We start from the raw sequence: 20206 nt of genomic DNA, 5'->3' as shown, positions 1-20206 counted from the left end.
TCCTGTGTCCCCATCAGGTTTCTGCGCTGTTATCCTATACTTGCCGGGCAGGTGGCCAGTGAACTAGGATTCTTTTGATGTGTTGTGAAGCAGGTAAACACGTTGAGGTGGGTGGCACCAAAAGCTTTTCTCGCCGATTATGTTGCGAGGACACGTGAGGAAAAGAATCGAAGGATTTTTTTATATAAGCACACAATGTGTTCTAAATTTTGCCGCTGGTATGAGTGGCCTTGCAAGCAATGAGCCTGAGCATACAATATTTGTTAATCCTCTGCAGATTATTTGAGCCGAAGCGATAAAATGAAAAGCCCCGTTATACAAAAATCCGGTGCCCGTTCTTTCAGCGAAAAGGCGGCAAAATTCCTCTCTGGCAAGAGGCACTGTTGGTGGTGATATGGCCAGACACCTGTGGCGCAATGAGAACACGACATGTTCAAGGTGGCAGGAGCTGCCAACTCAGAGTCAACAAGATGTAAAGGTGAAATGGGAATTGAAAGTGGGACCCTTAAACCCCAAGTCAGGCACACTACTTCTATAGGTCACGTATGAATGTTCGTACGGCTTCGGCAAAGCGGAGCTGCTTTACATATGCGTTGGGTGCTAGTTCATAAAATGCGATGGCTTGGCTTTATTTTAATTACTATGCTACAGAGACGGTAATTAAGGAATGTTGGGAATAAGCGGGTAGCGAAGTGCAGGTACGCTAACGAGGATCCGCAAGGGGAGCTAAGACCCCAGTTTTGTTTATCACTACCAGGTTGTTGCTTTATGCGGTATTTGGTAATGGTTTTCAGGCAACATGCCAGTTGTGCAAGAGCCTGTTGCAGGAAACTTGAGTCAACTGTACCAGTTATGGGTCAATGAAAAACAGGGAAATGGAGGCTTGATGTACCGCGTAAAAGAAGAAATCAAACATTGTCAACTTACGTGCACCTTCATTAACCGGATAATGAAATCTCAAGAGGTCCGGTGACGCAGCAAGTTGTGTAAACTTTTCATTTCAGCATTGCTTTCTCACTGTACGCAATGCCTGTCACAAATCTGTGAAAACAATGACAGTGCCCATGCTGAGCAGCAATGCACGATATATTTAAGTAAGTTGCATGCACCCACTGATAGCGAACTGGGCCGGAAATGTCAACTCAACAGTGGAGCGACGTCTAAGGTTATGGCATAAACCTCTCTCAAGGAAGGTTCGCCTCTGTGGATGTTAATTTTATTCCTTCTTTGTATGACTATGCAATAAACGTACCTAGCTGCTCGCTGAAGCTCGGCTACAGTTGCTCTCAGAAGTGGTTCACAGCTTCGCAAAACAAAATGTATTTTTTTAACTTATGACAGTTGACATCCTTGATGTTCCATGGGAATGTGCTGAATATTATATTCTTATCATCGCAAGTAAGAACTAGCTTAACATTTGGAACGCTAGATGCGTGTTCTTCCACTGAAAATTACAAACCAGCAAAATTATATGGGTTCGCGAGCAGCAAATAAAATAGGAACAAAAATCTTTCGACGCATACGTAGCACCTTGAGTCAGACCGGCACTATGAAGCGCGCTTACTTTGACCGGTCGTGCAGAATCCGTGCAGCCATGACTGATAGTGTTCTGACATACAAAGTCTAAGGTTCCACCTAAGTTGAATATCCCAAGTTATCATCAAGATTTTACCTTATAAACGCCTTCCTATCGGAACATTTGCCAGAGAATCAGACTAAAGAGTTGGCAATAAGCCGCACTTTCAAAGAGTGCTCACAGTAGGACCACATTTTTTATTGGATAGCGCTGGCAGTTTAAAACAGATTGACATCAATTTTGTGTATACAAGCTGTATGCAGAAATGACTAAACGGTATGAAAATGACTGGCACGCAATTCGCGACATGGTGATTTAAAGGATTATGCATTAGGCTACCGGGGCTACTGAACAGCTTCGAATTGTTCACAGCCGAGGGTCATTTTCATGTGACAAACAACTTGATCAGAATGCAACATCATGGTAAGGCGAGCACTTGAATTGAGTAGCCCTGAACTACCGTCACATTAAGTTTTTCAGTGTACACTCTAGTATACATATTAGCCGAGCGGCGCTGAGTGCTGGCTTGCACATACTAGACACGATATTATATATGAATTCATGTTGCTAAATTGTGTCAAACAGAGTTCTGATATCCTTAAAATAACAGGCTCATACCACGCCGACGCCTCACTCAAATCGCAGCCGGGCGCATGTTTCCGCGCGCGGCTCTCCCCGACCGGCGGCGCCGCGGCGGCGGCAACGGGAAGTAGGCGTCTCCCGCCGGTTTCGGGCGACGCAGCAGGCCGCACCTAGTGCGCATCCATCGAGCGGCCGTGCTCCTGCAAAATCAGCACTCTGAGCCTTCTACAGAAGTTACCAACCCATTCACCACTTCCCGTAAGGACGCCTCACCTGCGCCAGCGCGGCAACCCCTAAGCCAGTTTTCCAAGGAAGACCAGCAGCTCCATCCTGCTTGTGAGGCCACGCAAACTCACCGCAATCTCATCGCACTTTTTGGTGAGCGTATGGATTGTATGGAGAGAGCAGCAAAACCAAATGGTTGCTGCTCTACTAGCCATAAGCGTAAGCCAGAAACCCGTTGATAAGCCTTACTCAAATTCTTCTGCGACGTCACCATGGCGGGTTCCAGCCAACCGTCTAACCTGCATCCAGGAGTCTTATGGATCTTTCAGTGGAACTGCCATTGCATTGCGTGCAATTAGGCAGATTTTCTGCTCCGCTACCCGGTGGGGATTCGTCCTACTGTGCTCCCACTGGAAGAAACACGAGTTCAACGCTAACACTTCCAGGATATATAACTTATCAGAAACCAACCATACCCCATCGACACTGACCAGTGATTAGATCAGAAGGCACCGTGCGACATGGAGTAGCCTATAAAGGCAATTCAGCAGTTTTGGTAGCCCCGCACATTCAGCATGTTGAACTAAATCTCAGACTATCGTGTACAGCTTATCTGGAGATCGTTGGGGCCATCCTCAAGCTGTTTAAACATGAAGTATTGGTTGTATCGATTTACGTGCGACATTCTTTTTTTTTCTTCGCGATGTTTATTGCCTCAGGGCATAAAAAGAATGCTGTGATTGATGAAGGGCGTGGTAAAATAAATGAAAAACGTTGGCTGATGCAATGAATTTGAGGAGTGAAAGATGATGTGGTCCCTGCGTCCAAGCGGCATATGACTGCGGGTTATGGGGGGAGAGGCCAGCTGCCACCAGGTGCAGGATCCGCGTCAGCTTCAGCGCTGTACATTCACACAGCAGATGATGGATGGTCAGCTTCTGTTTTTCTGGATTTGCAGACGGGGCACCCAGGGTGTGGATATCAATATCGATATTGAGGCCACTTTCTAATCACCGCCGGTGTTTCGGCCACCCCAACTCGAATGCTCCGAAGCGCCACCTTCTCTACACGGGTTAGACCACGGGGGAGGCTTATCGTACACGGAGGAATGAGAGCGCATGTACGGCGTCGGAGGTGCTCCTTTCTTGTTAAAAGAAGGGTAGCATTGTTCAATTTTATGAGGTTTGGTGATATTGTGGTTGAAGGTGAAAGGTGGGTCGGAGAATCCGCTAGGCTTTGAGCACTTAAACTGTCACGTGGAGTTCATTCAATACGATTTGGCTTTGGTATGCGTGCCGCTAGACTGTGTAGGTTTGGCAGATTTCTGTGCTACCACTAACACGTCGGAGTAGCTTTGTCAGTTGGAGGGCATCAGTGCGTATAACAATACGGGCCGTGCGAGGCATGAGAATGACGGTCACAGAGCGAATCGCTTCTTGCAAAGCAAGCCCTTCCGCACAAAAAGAACATGGAGGTTCCGGTAATTGAAACGTTGATGTCTTGCTCACTGAAGGCTTCCTAGGGCAGTAAACTCCAATTGTAACTTAGCAGGCTTGGATGGTTGCGTCGACGTAAATTATAATGGCACCTTGTGGCAAGCGGGCGTCTTCCATAATTCGGTCGCGAGGTGGCGATGCCGTTTACTGTGTTCTAGGCTAATGTACATCAGTTGGCTTGTTATCGCTCAGCTTTACAAAATGCCAGGGAGGAAGAACTGGCAGTGGCGGTGGTAGAAGTGAATGTGACAAAGCATAAGCCCTCAGAGCGCACGCTTCGTGAGAGAGGATGGCTTTAAGCTTGCGTGCATCACATCGTTGCTGCATAAGTTCATCTATTGTGTTTAGCTGTGGTTTTTCTTGGAGTGCCACAATTGGTGTGATGCGAGGGAGGCAGGTGATGACCCTCATTGCCTCTCGGCTTATAGCTTCAAGGCGATCCCATTGTGCCCTTGTCAAATGCGGAAATTTGGCTTGATAAACAGGGCGCAGTTACACAACTGCCCGCACCAACTCTTGCCACATCTGAACGAGCGCCACCCGTTTTGGAGCAATGCGTCTGATCAGACCCAGAGTCTGGAACGCCTGTTTTTTAGCTAGCGCGAGAGAGCCATGAAGTTCCAGTTCCTGACTTATGAATCGTTAAACCCAATATTTTTACTGTTGAACATTCCTGAAGTAGGGTTCTGGACAGATGTAGGCGAATAGATGTTGCCGCTAGTTTACGGCGCCACCAATGGTTGGCGACGACCTTCTATTCGCAGCAGTGTGCAAATTATTTGGTCTTGGATCTCGGACCTTCAAAAGCGGCATAATGGTGCTTTTGTCATGATTGGCGGTGACTTCAATGTGCAACACAGTGAAGGGTGATAGAGGAGAGACAAGCATCACGATTAAGACCTCCTGCGCACGATGCATGCGACACATTTCAGCCTTTATTTTATTTTATTATCAATACCTCAAATGCCCCAGAAATGGGGTATTACAACGACCCCTAGCTACCAAGTTACTTGTGTTAGCCACAGTTCCCTCCAAGGTGATACCACGAATGACCTTACATGGACAAGCTATCCCCTATTTTTCACTTGTGATGTGTGCCCGGACACGTAGGGGAGGGATGGCACTCCTGTATTTATTACGCTTCAGGACCCCAAGATAACACGGTCTAAACGTATGGCCGGTATAGTCTATTGGGACGTGCTCCGGGAACAACTGGAGGGACCATTGAAGATCTGCGGCAGACCGAGATCAGGACTAGGATTTGAATCAGCTTGTGCAGAAAATGTGGCAGGCCAAGTTTTGCGGAACGGTGTACCAGGTAATGGAGGGCATACCTTTGCCGGACCTTCATCTCGCAAATATTTGGGAACAACTCCTTCACGCCCTGCGTGAGTAAAAAAGCAAAATGAAGAAGACGGTTTTTAAGGCGCCGTGTAAGCCTAATTACGGCTGTGGCGTGCGATTACGCCAAAAACTTGCCCTCGGATCGATGGCATGATTTCTGCTCAAGTTGTAATGGTAACATGAGTGCTCAACGCATATTGCAGCTGTTCCGCACGTTGAAAGGAAAAACAAAACACGCCGTACTGATGCAGAAACAACGGCTCTCCGAATGTGCATAACAGAACAGCTGACTGTTAGGGCTGGTGATGCTTTTCCCGCAACTTGCTACTATACTGACTACTTCAATTTACGCCATTGATTCTGAAACTCCACATACCCCAATTTGCAATGTACCACTTCACCCCAATTTGGACCAACCTTTATAATTTCTGAACTGCACACAGCTTTAGCAAGGGCAAATACCACTAGTTCACAGGAACCAGACGGCATTACTGGCTCGGAATTTCGCAACTTTCCGGAAGGCTATACTGAACGCCTCCTCGATGCCATAAACAACATTTGGACGACGGGTACATTTCCTAAACCCTGGAGCGAATCAATTATTATACCGATTCCTAAGTCGGGAAAGTCATCTAATCCACTCAGAAATTTGCGGTCAATAGCACTAACCAGCAACCTGTGCAAGATTATGGAACGCATGGTCCTGTAGTGCCTTCAGTTCAGTTCAGGCGTTCAGTCGTGGATCAACCTTTAGCAACTGTAGTGCCTTATTTGGCTTCTAGAAAAGAGTAGCATATTTCATCCTCACATAACAGGATTCCGCCAGGGGCGACAGGCGGTGTTCCTCATGCTGCGGCATCAGGTTCCTGACGTGCACTCATCGGTGCAGCCGAGAACCGTGGTTGCCGTAGATGTCCGCAAGGCATACACTATGTTCCTCATACAGTCAGCATCAAGAGCGCCAAGTTAGCTGGAGTGCGTGGCCATCTCGTTACGTTCATTACCAATTTTATTGCCCACCGAACGCAACAAATTAAAATAGGCGACCATGTAGCAGTCCAAGGGCCAACAATATCGGCGTACTGCAAGGAGCAGTTCATTCACCCACATTATTCAATATTGTAATGGTGAGACTTCCGCCTCTCCTTCCTTTCATTTTGTCCCTTCATTATGCCTTGTAGGCAGACAACTCCATCTGGGTAACGACAGGCTCTGTGGGTGAACAAGAAGACTGTCCAACAAGGCCTAGATACCATAGGAGATTTCTTAACCAGAGGGGGCATGTCTGTGTCGCCGGAGAAGGCTAAATACGTTTATAAATTTTAATGGTCCACACAGGCAGGCGGAAGCAGTCAGAAGATTATATACTGTACACATGCCTGCCCAACTTATTCGACGTCAATCTAGCATACAAATTTAGGAGCGTATCTTGGCCAAGCCGGGAAGGGCACAACATTGGCCAGTAAAGTAAGGTTACAGTGCAAGACACTCCTACGCCTTATTGGCAGAATAACCAGTCTTCAGAGGGGTACAAAGGAGAAGGAGACTCACCAGCTAATTGCAGCCCTTCTCTACTCCCGCATCATGTATGGATACAACTTCCACATCATCACAAAAAGGCAGTCTGAAAACTTTGAAAAGCTCAACCAAGAAGACATCCGCATTGCCACAGATATGCCGAAACACACTCCTCTCAAAGAGCTGTACGCGCATAGTGGCATGAACCTGCTTGCTGAGATTGCTGAACAGGCAAATCTTCCTTAAAGGGATCGGCTAAGCTGTACCCAAGCTGGCCGGTACATCCTTGAGGAGCTTCATATTGCACCAAAGTTCGCCCTTCAAATGATTATGCGTATCCATCTTGGGCCCCGCCAATTTCGCTGACAGATGGCAGGCCATTGCCGCGAAATACGACCCCTCGCTGTGGAAACCCGGAGCAACGCAAGCGTTTGGATAGATGGAATAGCTGCAGCGTAACGAGCAAACCAACGGCTACTACCACAATAATATATACTGATATGGTAGACACAATACTTCCTACAACCAATGCCTATACCAGCGACACTGATGCTCCCAAGTATATGCGGACGGTGGCGTGGGTTGATGTTACCCATCGGGTGGCGAATGCATCCACACTGCACATTGTCGATGACATCGACTTATGGAAGTAGAACTTGCAGCCCTTTTAAAAGCTGCACAATGGGTCCTCGAAACCTTTCAAAAATATTGTTACATACACAAACTCTATCTCTTCACGGACTCGTATCGCGTGCATTAAGTCTGCAGACGAGTGCCCTCAAGCCGTCAACGTATCTTTAAATAACCTGCGATATTCTAGCGACATTGGACGACCTCGATCTCAAGCTAAATATTGGAGCGACGATTTCTTGGTGGCCTGCACGGGCAGGCATTGAAGGAGCGGGCCAACAGCGAGGCGCGAGCAGTAGCCCGCAATATATCAACCGCGCTCAATGCACTTTCCACCATAGCAGGTCCCAAAAGCTGCCCGTTGGAACACTCCACCTTCAGAGCAATCGCGAGGAAGCGACGGCGCAAGGCCCTTGAGCACCTCCACTAGGGAAGAGAGGAACGCACCGATGAAAAGGCGCGCCCCATTCCCCCTATGCCGGAGGAGTTATCGAGGGCCAAGAAGACATTAGTCCGCCGCCTCGCAACTAACACTTCGTTAACCCCGTCACAGAGGCAAAATTGTTTCACAACGACCCCGACAAAGAAATGTGCCGTCACTGCCGATGTCCGGTGACCACTGCCCATATAGTATGAACTGTCAAGAGTATTCTGACAATCGAGTCAGGGCTCTCGTCGAAATTCCAATTGCCATCCTCCCGGCCAGCTACATCGACTGGGTCCTTCAGCTGTCTTTCGACAACGCGGTCATCGCTATGCTCTGGGCAAAGCTCGGAGAGTTTGTTTACTTAGATCCTAGAGGCGAGCTTTTTGGAGGGTGGCGGATCGGGCTAGTTGGGGCAGATTTGACATTTTTAGAAAAGCGCTTGTCCCTGCCTATTTCTTCTCCGCTCATGTTGTTTCAGCGCTTTCTAAAAATGTCAAGCTTTATGGCAGATGTCAAAGGCAATCAAACCAGCACCCGCCTCGACCGCCATGACTGTGGTGGGGCCACATGCCCGTTCAGATGCCAGATGCAGTGCGTAACTCAGGGCTTCCAATACGGTGTTTCAATTATTCAGCAGGTGGTCGCGGCCAGGAGTACGTCTCCTGGGTTCGCTGCAACGTGCGCATAAACCTGCTGCTGCTGCTGATGATGATGATGACGATGCATGTTCTCACGTTGCCGCGCTGCTCGTTTACCTGGAATATGGCTTGCGAGTGCTGGAAGAGAAATGGTGCGCGGATCGTGGCAATAGCCTGCTGCAAGGGAATACCCGCGGAGGATTCCAAACAAGCCCATTTCTTACATGGAATTCCCATCTTCAGTGATATTTGCGTGGTTGAGCCATGCCAGCTATAAGTGATGTCGCATCTCGGTGTGTTGCTTCGTTCGGGCAGAATCGATTGTGTATTTTGGAACCTTGATAAAGGCGAGGTCCTTCGCGCAACTCTTCAGTTTCTGTTGCTTGCGCTGTGCACGTCTATTACACTCTAGCTGCGGATGCCACTGCTTTTTGAACCGCGTGCGCGCACGACAGCACTTGATACGTACGTTCGTCCTGTTCTTCCGATGGACAAAACAAATGGCCGACTGTACCATAGTTACCCACAATTCACTGCCCGTGGGCTTTAGTGAATACTATCTATAATATTAGTGTCCTTCCAAGGCTGCGGCAAACCAGGGGTCATGAGGTATTGTGTATGCATGGTGACCATTCCCAGTTGATGAACCCGCTGTGCTTAACCATAGGTTATGCGATGGTCGTAGTGCGATGCGTTAATGCTGGGAAAGGCCAGAACGACCTCACGTTTTTCCACGGCGGACGGCGTATAGTTGCCCAGCGCTTCAGCAGAAAGGCTCGGGTGTAAGCAAGGGCTGGCTGGTGCCTTGGAGCGTGCCGCGCTCAGTGTAATGTGCATGTCCCCGCGGTTTGCTTCAGCAGGAGGTGTGTCGGTGCTTTGCAGCGAGTGGTTGCATTGCCGAAGTGGGCTGTAGGGGGCGGTGCCCCGTGTCGCGTTCCTTGGCGAGTTGGCGATGGCGGCGAACACGTTTTAGTAAACACTTGATAGTGGTTACGGCTATTTTGGTGTTGCTAGCAGGTCTTGACTCTGGGGCACCAATGATTTCTCGATGCCCATCTCGTGCTCCGGGCACTTTCAGGGACTCCTACGACGGTATTCCTGTATTAGAGGCGTTCTTTTCCTCATCCGCCTGTCGATATATCCGGGCAATGAATGAGACAGTGCGTTTTATAGCTCGGCTAAGCCATCTCGTTGCGTTTCAGCGAGCTTCGGTATCCAGTTCTCAGTTGTAAAAAACGCTGACAAGCTATTGAAAAGCAGGTAATCCTTCAACACGCATTTTTATAACAGCGTGTATAAAAGCGAATAATGACGAGTATACGCTGGCAAAGAAAAGGTTTTTACCTGTGCCGTCAGCTGTCGCGTAGTGTCCGAACGCAGCTGAATACAAGACATGGACGAAGCACGTCTCCAATGGCTCCGGTTCGACTGAGTGAGCACTCGCGCTGCCAGCTTTGTCTATGCTGTCGTCCGTGCAAAAAATGGGGCGCTTGAATTCGCATATAAAATTCCATTCTGTAAATGTTATGCGAACCTAGAGGGGGGATAAAATTGCGCAAATAAGGTATGCGCATCAGACATGGGATTTCACCATGTCATTAGGATATCTTCACGCACTTCAAAAGGGTGGTCAAATAGAACATAAGCTTGCCCAAATAATTAAGATAGAAAGGCGTGCGCTTCTGATACAGGACGCACGGGCTCAATTTGATGACGACAGTGACATGCTACACACCGCACGAGAAAATTGCAGTAAAGCACGCGATTTATTTGGCTTTAGCAATCACGTTGTGCAAGGGCCATCGAAGCTGACCAGTTCACTCCGATGCGAGATCGAAACGAACTCACGGCCGTGGACTACGTTTAGTGAAACGAATAGAAACGCATACAGCTTGTTGAGTTCAAAAGGTGCCTCCGCATCCCAGAAGAACAGACTCTCTGAAGATGGGCACGTGACTAAGGTTCAAAATTTGTACGCAGACTTGGTTTATGCAGCGTTCACGGTGGTTTCACGCCCTTTCGCTTCCCATTTAGCAACCTATTCAAGCTGCAGGCTAGTCTCTGAAAGAGATTCGGAATGACAACATATGTACCTCCAATCCTATGCCGCTCATTGTCAGTGCACCGAGAAGTGATATAGATAATGCGCCCTCTTTAGCGCCAAAACCGAACGAACTAAACGCGTTTATAATTATCTTGCCAAACGCCGTCTCAATCTGTTAGTGGCAAAAATTCTTGTAATCAATAGGCGCTGCTAAATGCCCTATCGCGTCTAGCCTTAAGGCGGTGCTCAAGCTTGCCATAACTTGTGTTCTATTTCTAGGTAAGTAAGAGGCTTCAGACCGACAAACATTGGTGGCATACTAGATTGGGGATTTGAGTTTTAGTGTACTAACCAACTCGCTGTGTTAGAAGACCTGCAGATTGGACTAGTTGGTGTTGCTTCATATAATGGTGGTTTTTAACAACGTAAAACAGACACAGACCAAGAAAAAGAGAGAAACACGAACAAGCGCTGTGTTAATGGCCTCGGCCGTGTTTCTGAACCAGTCCCAGACCAGGCTGTGTGCTAAAGTCTAAGCCCCGCTTGTCCATGCAGGTCCTGTGGTCTGGTGCAAGTGGTTTCTGCTGCGCTTGCTGGTGCCGCTATGCCGGCGACGAGGCCGCTTCGACCTGTACTCCTTCGGCGTCACCTACGATCCCCGGCGATGTGGCCTGCTCAGCCCAGAAGCAGAGGCGTCATTGGACGACATCTGTGCCCCTCCGGTCAAGGTGCGTACCAGCGATCGTATAAAGCTTTCCTCGGTGCCCACATTGTTGAAAAAAATGATGAGGGAGCACATAAACTTCTCCTGACCTGGCAGCGTTAATGAGTGTCGTTCGAAGGTTCCGTTGAGGGTCCACGTTAGCATAGATGCACAAAACGATTATGCAGAGATCCCTTAATTTGTACCTCTATTATCTCAAACGTTCACTTTAGTTTTTCTATAAGCTACCTCATCATATCAATGGAGGCCTGACATAAATATAGAGCCGTGCTTGGACAAGTTGTACAAACTTCCTTGCGTGGCCTAGGGGTAGCATGTCCGACTTGAATGTAAGGGTCCTGGGTGATTGAATTCCCCCTCATCTCAACTGAGAAGCCAAAGGTGGCATCTCTTGAAAAATCGGCCATGTCACGTGACGTTACATATCCCTACTACATGTTAGTCTTTGCTATATCAAGTATGATCTGCCGGAGCCATGCCCTTGATTTCACATCGCTGACGCCGGATTTTGACGAGAAGCAGACCCATAATTTCATTATGTTAAAGTCCTGTACATTCCAAAGCTACCGGCAGCGTTTTGTGCATCAAGACACCAGCGATAGGCTAGTCATAAACATAGAATAGAAAGGCAGGTAGGTTACCTAGGCGATGCCCAGTAGCTACCCTACACGTGGGGGGGGGGGGGGGGGACAGAGAGAGAAAACGGAAAGAGCGCGAAGAAAAGGATCCTGTCACAGAGATCTATAGTGAAAGGAGGTAGGGAGCGTCCACTTAAAGCCTTGAACGATGAGAGAAATGTATTCGAAGGTCTCTTTTACACTAGGCGATATCTATTGTCGAGACAGACATTATATATACTATCAGTCCCGTTGTATGAAATAGTAACTGGCGTTTTGCTCGGCGTAACCGAGCTGCGTAAACGTGCCTGCGTGGCCTAGGAGCTGCGTGTCTGAAACGTGATCCAACGCTGCTCGTAGGTTGGACTATCATCTCTCATCTGAAATTATCTACCCGAGTTGGCAGCTCCTGCTGTCTCGTGCTTGAAGTCATGACGCAATACTACCTGCTGGCCTATCAATCTCCGGCCATGCAACCCTTCAAAGGCATCGTTCTCGGCCTGTCTGTGTAGGCAGCGTTAGGTTTCTATGGTAGCGATGCTTCACCTCGTGCTTACTCGCATGCTGTATTTTCAGCGGCGTGTAATTAATATCCTATATATTATCAAAATTAGAGCCTTTTCCGTAATAGAGAATGGATTACGGTCTTCTATGCGCGTGAGTGTTTGCGATCGGCACACCATCCTTGGGGATGGCGCAGAAGCTCTTGTTAAGTGCCGCGCCCTTCTCACTCTGTAGCACCCCTCTTACTGTGGAGTGGCACTCTCCCAATGGGGCCTGACAGCCAACGGATGATAATTATATATATGATTCCACGTATCTGCGGTTAGCGCGGCGTTATTAGAGAAAAAATTGCGTAATTTAAAGCACGGCTTGAATGATATATCAGCGAACATACATTCTTGTGATGCGTTTGGGCATAACCTACCAGTGTTTAAAGAGCGGAGAGCCCATGTCGTTAAATCGCGTATGCTCCCTGGATAATCCCATTGCAGCTCCCGAATGATGGGAAAATAATGCCTGAGTGACGGGAAATTGGTGCCCGGACGTTAGCTCTCACTTCGACTTCACATGAAGGTCACTGTCAACGGGAGCTAAAAGCATTTTTCATTCTTAAAACAATTGCAGTATTTCATCGTGAGTAGCGTCTGCGGTGGGTGGCAGAAAACGAACGACGGAGCGAAGGCGAGGTGAGCGGACGCTAGTGCTGGGGAAGCCATCGCATTGAGGACAGCCTCAATAAACAGTTCGGACCAGTAGATATTCCTCAATCTGTTGTTAATCGCGACCGCTGATGTAGTCTGAGGTCCAGCAGTAGCTATCAAAATACCAAGTGTTCAGTGGAGCGCTCTTCTAGACTACGGAACCTGTTCTAGTTCTTTCTCCTAGAGGCCGGGACAGAAATATACATTGTTGTAGCTCGGGTGAAATAAGTTTTACTGTGCACTTCGCTGTCCACTTGGCTGTCCACTCGACGGCGCACTTGGTCACGACGAAAAACCGTATTTTGGGTCTTGATTCAAATAGGAAACCACGAGAAAAGTGCAGAAACACAAATTCAGGATAAGAGAATTTGACACTTCCGAACATGCGCAGTGCGAAGCGAGTTCTCTTACAAAGTAAAGGAGGTATGCAGGAGGGGGAGTTCTAGGGCGGTACGGTCCTGAGCCGAACTGCTAGCTCGGACCACATCAGCGGTTGCGAATACGCAGCGAATAATAGACATCGGGCGGAGTTGTTTGCTGAGGTTGTCCTCAAGGCGAGCGACACTACATAGTTTCCGTCCGCTTCAACGTAGCTCCGTCGGGTTATTTTCTGCTCCACACCGTAGACTGTGCTCCCGAAGACGAGTGTGGAGAAAGGAATGGCTGCCCGCCTTCTCTGCAGTCTTTCCGAGGGAAGGAGGCCGAGGGGAGGGGGAGGGATAATAAATGGCCATGGCAGAGCGCGTGAGGAGGAAATCTGCCACAGGGCGGGTGACGGGAATGCCAAATCCCAACAAATGATTGTGCACAAGATATGTAATTATCTGCTAAGCACCAGTGTATAGAAGTCAAAATGTTTATGCGACTGACAAGTTAGGTAGGAATATGAAAGCAACAACCTTCTGATAAGCGGACAAGGGGCGACTGGCGGATATGAACCGCTTCCGCCTTGTGCAGTGATTGAATCTGGTCGGCGTTCTTGCTGATATGCGCTTCCAGATGTGTTATAAGCTGTGCTGGAATGGGACTCAAAAGTGCTTTGTTTATTATCTGCGACAGCGACGATGCTGATGCAGAGCCAATAGCGCGGCCTCTTCGACTTAAATGAAGCTGGTTCAAAAGAGCAGTTTTTTGTTTTCAGCATGTTCAGCTGGATCAATTAAATATGATGAGGTGTTGGGAGGCGGCCAGTGAAGAACAGGATATGCGATATAAATATATCTGATTGGAAGATTCGGAGTATCGAAGCAATATACCCGATAGAAATGACTAGTACAAACGCGCAAAACGGAAATAACCACATAAAATATAAGGACAAACGAAAACTGTTCGCCACAGTACAGTCGAGCGCGATTTGAAGGTTATCGCGCGAGTGTCGACCGGGAACATGAACAGCGCCATGGCCCAGAATTCCCTGCCGAGGCGAGGGAGGTATCAGGCTAGCTTCCCTCGCTGTCTTTGCTGTTCCTTTAGCAGCAGTAACTCCTGCTGGGACATCACTCCCTTTTTTTTTCATTTGGTTCTGCGAACAGGCAGTGATCGTTGCGCGCACGACGTATTCCTCGGTATTATCTTAAATTGGACACTTTATCGCAACAAATGGAAAGCTTAGAATAGAGAGAAAGGGCGGTGAGTTTGTCGCGGGGGTGATAGTTGTTGTATGGAACAGCGAACGAGGGAGAGAAGAGTGCGAAATCATGATTTTTCTTGTTCCGTACCCGGCCGCCAGGTGCCTGGAGTGCAAGGCTGGTCGACGCTCGCGCGATAACCTTCACATCGCGCTCGACTGTACATGTCGCATCACAGTAAACTGTCTTCAGTATTGGCCACTAGTATCCTAATTGGGAGGAAGTTTATATGGTCTTTTTTGTTCGCTAACCGTATTCCAGTTGCGGATTAATTTCATCATGTTGCTTCCACCAGCGAGCGTTAGGGCCAGCTTTTAGTCAGGCCTGAAAGAACATTCGAATGAACACCTCTCCCAGGGAATGCACGAAGGTGCAATGAGTGATCGTGAAGACTGTGCGTACTAGAGTCGTTTTTAAAGCGACGAAGTTAAAGGCACCGTTTACCGAAAATCTGGGGCCGGCGTCGAAGACCGTCCGCCGGCGCTGTTGCCGTTATGAATACAAAATCACGAGCATGGCGATGGCAGGCGGTAGCTGGCAGCTGACATGGCCGATCACTGACTGGACGTAGGATTTCCCGACATTACGTTTGGCAGGAGCTGCCAACTCGGTCCTCTCCTTTTATATGGGATGGTGAAAACCGAATCAGCACGCCAGGGCCATTGCTTTCACGTTACCTCAGGTAATGCAGGCATGTTGATCCGGCTTGGTCAAACGGGGCTTTATATGTGGGCTGGTAGCCTACGATATCGCGTCTCACCCTCTATGGAGGAGCTTAGGTGTTCCCAATAATTTTTAGCAGTGACTACTGATATCCTTCGGAGCAAACTGTTCGCGCTAATAGCTCAACGCGGGAAGTTCGCCTTAGGCTCCTCGAGTAATGCATGTTTCACTACTGTGGTCGTCTGGGCTGCAGGATGCGCGGTGGTCCCACGACGAGCAGCTGCTGTGGGCGAGCGCGGAGACGGGTGAGTGCGTGATGGCCCGCGTTCAGCGGCAGTCATCTGGGAGCGCCAAAGCCTGGCTCTACGTGCGCACGGCCGACGGACACAGCTACGCGCTGCCGCCGTCGAAGCAGAGCTGCGCGGACGGGTCGTGCAATGGCGGCCTCTATGCGGCCGGGGGACTTCGCATCGAGCGCCTAGTTCCCATGCGACGATGGAGGGTCGCCTTCAACGGACTGCTCAGGTGTCGTTACATCACGCTCGTCATGATGCACACCGAAAACAAGAACCATTTCGCACGGACTTTCTATTCGCGTAAAATCTAAATCCCAAGCCTTCATGAAATTCGCTTTCAGGAACCAAAAAATTATTTCTTGAAAACACTTTGTCCAGCCAGGTCTGAAAAGTGGCACAATGGCTCACAGATAATAACAGAAGGCGCTAGTCACGAGCCCAAACTTTGTATGCGACGCGAGCATTTCAGACACGCTTTCGTTGCCAACCTATACTCTCGTCACCGCAGGCATGCTGGTTAGCGCAAAACAACCGACAATCTGCCGCTTGCGCTGAACAATATGCCTGTGATGTCAGAATGCCAGCTAGCCCAGGATTTGCCTGCTTAAAGTATATGTATTGACACGATGGGTAAATACTTCTCTTTTACTACGCTAGCTAAAGTTGGTGAGAACTTACAATTAGTAATAGTAAACTATAATGCAAGATTGATTTCTTGGAAGTTACATCGATGACAGTGGGCGAATATGTTATGCAAAAGCAAGCCACAAAATGCCCACAAATTGGTCAAAAAGCAATTCCCATTTAAAATGAACTTTTTATTAACGCATTTTTATCGTTCCCGTTTACGGGCTCTTCACCCCGCGCATATTAAAATCCTGAAAAACATTCACATTACCACAACGATTTTAAGATAGGAAAATAGTGATACCAAAATATATTTCCTCTTGATGTAGTACAATTTGTTAGGCTGTAACAGAAAGCTTCTTTGAGCACTCTGATGAGTCATTTTAAAAAAAGCGACAAAAATGCGTGCTTTTTACGCAATATTCATTCAGTTGTTCTTGAAGAATAGTTGGCTATTTGGTGACGACGACTTGGTACAGTAGTATTGCAATTCTTCATTAAAACAAGTTTGGTTACTCCCGTGCTATGTGTTAATACCAGCGCAACACATTAAAAGACGTGTACTTGGACACGAGGACACACAAGCGCTGAACTTTAAACTGACATTTATCGGTGAAATGCTACACATACACTAATTTCCGAACAAAACTAAGGAAATTTCTTAGTTTGCCACTTCGACAAGAAGTGCAGTAAATTACTGCAGTAAACTCAAACAGTAAACTCGACTCTTTCAGTAAACGAGCGAAGGTGCAGGTATATATACATATAACTAGCCCTCTCTCTCACCCAACAATATATTAGTTATTCCTACTTGTAAAGTATCACACCTGTCTAAATAAGAGCCTTAAATAGGTCTAAAGGTAGGCCAGTGAGGCTAAAAGGAAGAGGACCAAGTCAGTGTAATTTGTGTAGACAATGACGCGACGATTGAGGCAACCTGTTACGGCTCATAATTTTATTCTGAATTTACCCTAGCACAGGCAACCATTGTAAGCTGTGTAAGTTCAGTCGTTACAAAAGAGTTTTATTTATGTATTTATTTATTTGAGATACCTCAAGAGCCTTTGAGTGAGGGCTTAGCATGAGGGGAGGGCAAACAATCTGGGGTTGATAAAACAATGTCTCTAGGCTTTCTCGAACTGGTCCGAGTTTGTATGAAGGATGGAACTTGTGAATAGATTGTTGCAGTGACGAGATATTTGGATAAAGAAGTCAAGATGAGTGACGGTGCAAGCAGGAGGTGGGTAAATGACCTCGTGGTGGCTTGTGCGGGCTGAAGAATGACGAGTAGGCTGGATATGACCGTTATAAGGAAGGTTGATACATTTTATGGTACAAATACAGTCTTGTAACAATATGGCGTTGCTGGAGGTTAGGTAGTCATGCTATATTTAGTGTTTAAGACCATCAGCCATCGACGACAGCACTCTTCCAAACTTTGTAGATCAGTCTGAATAACATCATTGTCTGCAGTGCTATTAATGGAACTGCAAATAACACAATCGTCAGCGAATAAACGAATGTTGATGAAATAATATTAGTGAAGTAATTGATGCAAACTAAGAAGAAGAGAGGGCCAAGGACTGTGTGTTGCGGCACACAAGACAGTACTTTTTAAAGCGAAGATTTATGGTTGGCCTCTACAAATTGCTGATTGTTAGAGAGGAAATCCTATATCCAGTTAAGGTGAGCAGGTTAAGGTCTAGTTGCGAAAGTTTCAGTAGGAGGTGCTTGAGAGGTACTTTGTCAAAAGCCTTCTCGAAGCCAATGAAGAGGGCGTAAACCGGTACGTTACGGTCTACATTAATACCTATGTCGTGAAGAAATAGTGCAAGTTGGCCATCGCATGGAAGTCCTTTTCAAAATCCGTGCTGGTTAGGGGGGAATAATGTGACAGTTGTAAGAACATTTGTGACGCACGAGAAACTATTGTGGTCCATATTATTCGAACAGACGCTAGTTAGTGATATGGCCTGGTAGCTAGTAGAAACTGGCTTAGGAACTTGAACAACCTTACCCATTTTCCAATCATGAGGGACGATGCCGGATGTCAATGACCGATTAAAAATATGAGACAAAATAACACTGGTGATTTCCTTTGTGTTTTTGGCACTTTATCAGTGATGTCGTGGATACCAGCTAACGAAGTTAATTTTAAAGATTCATTAGTTTCAAGATTCCTTCAGATACATACGTGATATCTGGCACGATGTGATGACTATACGAGGGAACAAATGGGTTGTTATCGTCCAGCTCTCCTGCGAAAAGGGAAGAAAAGGGTAGATTAAGTATTTCCGCTATCTTGTAATTGGGGACAGGCTCTCCTTCCTGATCTAATAATGATACAGGCTTTTCTTTCTCTTTGGGGTTAATTTCATTGCAGAATTACTTTGGATTAGCACAAAGTTAGGCAGGATGAATTCATAAAATGAGCGTTTAGATTAATTAGCCTCTGAGTTATACTGTTTGGAAGTAGCTCGGTATTTCTACAACGCCTGTAGACTGTTAGTATGTTTGGCTTCACGGAATTGTCGATTTCTCTCGTTTTTAAGAGGCTTAAAGGGTGATGCCACGATCATCCAGTATATTACAGTATTGTAATCAGGCAGATAATGCGGGACCTTATTATTTTATTTCCGAAATTTCAGCGCCCTAGACGCACTGCTTATTTCGAAATAAGTGGCCGAAGGTGTCACCGCGAAGCTCCTCCCACCGACAGCAATCGTCCTGACGAGGAGACGTCACACGGCGGCATCGTCTGCTGCTGTGCCGGCGCCGATAAGTTGCGGTTACCCTGTACGTGGTAGGGCTTCCTACCGTGACTCCCAATAATTGCACTCCGCATATATCTGAAAACAGAACACCGACTATAGAGATGCGCGATTTAGTTCTTGCCCAAACATCCACCTCCGGCGTGACCGCCGCCATCGTCCGAATCGTCCGATGGCAGCACTGCCATGGTAGAAAGAGTAAATGGTAGCGAAACTCCCATACAAGCCTGCGTGTCGACTTTGAGCGAGGCTTTAGATTGAGGTTTAGTTTAAAAGGCATAGTTTATATAGCGAGAAAGACAGGGGGGGGGGGGGGGGGGCACATCAATAGCGATAATGCTGTTAGCGGCCATCGGAAGATAATCACGTCAGTTAGTTAAAACATATGCTAATGATTGAAGTTGCGGTGAAAAATAGCTGTCGATGGAACATAAGATCCACAATAGATTGACAATAATGGGAGAGCACCTTCAATTGCTTCTGCCATTCGGTTTTAATTTGTTTTAGTGTATTCTATTCTCACCTGGACCCTCTATACTTCGCCTTTTACCTTTTACATTCTATCCAGTTTTACACCTATTGCGTTTCCACTTCATTTTCCATTATTCTTACTCTATTGTTTATCTTCTGTTCCATCGACGGCTGTTTACGCTGACAAAGATAGGGGTATCTCCGAGGGCGTTGACCTCCTGATCAGCGCAAGCCGTCTTCAGGACACTGCCAGTACGCTGAGCTATCACCTTCCTTCAAAGCCACATTGTTTCTGCTCCCCTCTGACAAAGAGGGCGGTTTCACCGTGCTTACAATTGGCGAATATGACACGAAAGCCATCACCGCCTTAGAGACTGTATTCGAAGTAAGGAAGCTGTCGACCTCTCCAAGATAAAAGGCCAAGCACTTTACCTCTGCGACACCGCTAAACGTGATACGCTATCGCGCTCCTTGAAATCCATAAGACAACAGGTAATGTGTTCTTCTCCGCTAAGTACGCACAAACCGGGCTTCCCGTTTAGGGTTATCGTATCCGAGCAAGTATCCTGGTAGAAGGTACTCGCTACTTTTATTAAGGACAAACTAAAATATTCCGAGCTAAATGACCCTTTCCGCCTGGCTTCACTAGCAGTTACATTACTAGCTTGCAAATCTATACTTCGGCCTAAATTAGAGTATGCATCTGCCATCTGGGACCCCGCTC

At 47.4% G+C, this 20206-nt stretch overlaps 1 protein-coding gene across 1 annotated transcript in view; it reads left to right on the top strand.

The window, feature by feature from the left end:
* The window catches only part of LOC146194329 (uncharacterized), a 327933-nt gene that overhangs the window by 29586 nt on the left and 278141 nt on the right, over positions 1-20206 (top strand). The window contains exons 2-3 of the mRNA XM_084597350.1: positions 11036-11208; positions 15571-15842. Coding sequence (XP_084453476.1) covers positions 11036-11208; positions 15571-15842 — 445 coding nt within the window. The remainder of the gene's footprint in view (positions 1-11035; positions 11209-15570; positions 15843-20206) is intronic.

Source organism: Amblyomma maculatum, chromosome 3, assembly GCF_055883805.1.
Source record: "Amblyomma maculatum isolate TAMU_Amacu chromosome 3, ASM5588380v1, whole genome shotgun sequence".
Taxonomy (NCBI): Eukaryota; Metazoa; Arthropoda; class Arachnida; order Ixodida; family Ixodidae; genus Amblyomma; species Amblyomma maculatum.
This window is presented reverse-complemented; position numbering and strand designations above follow the sequence as displayed.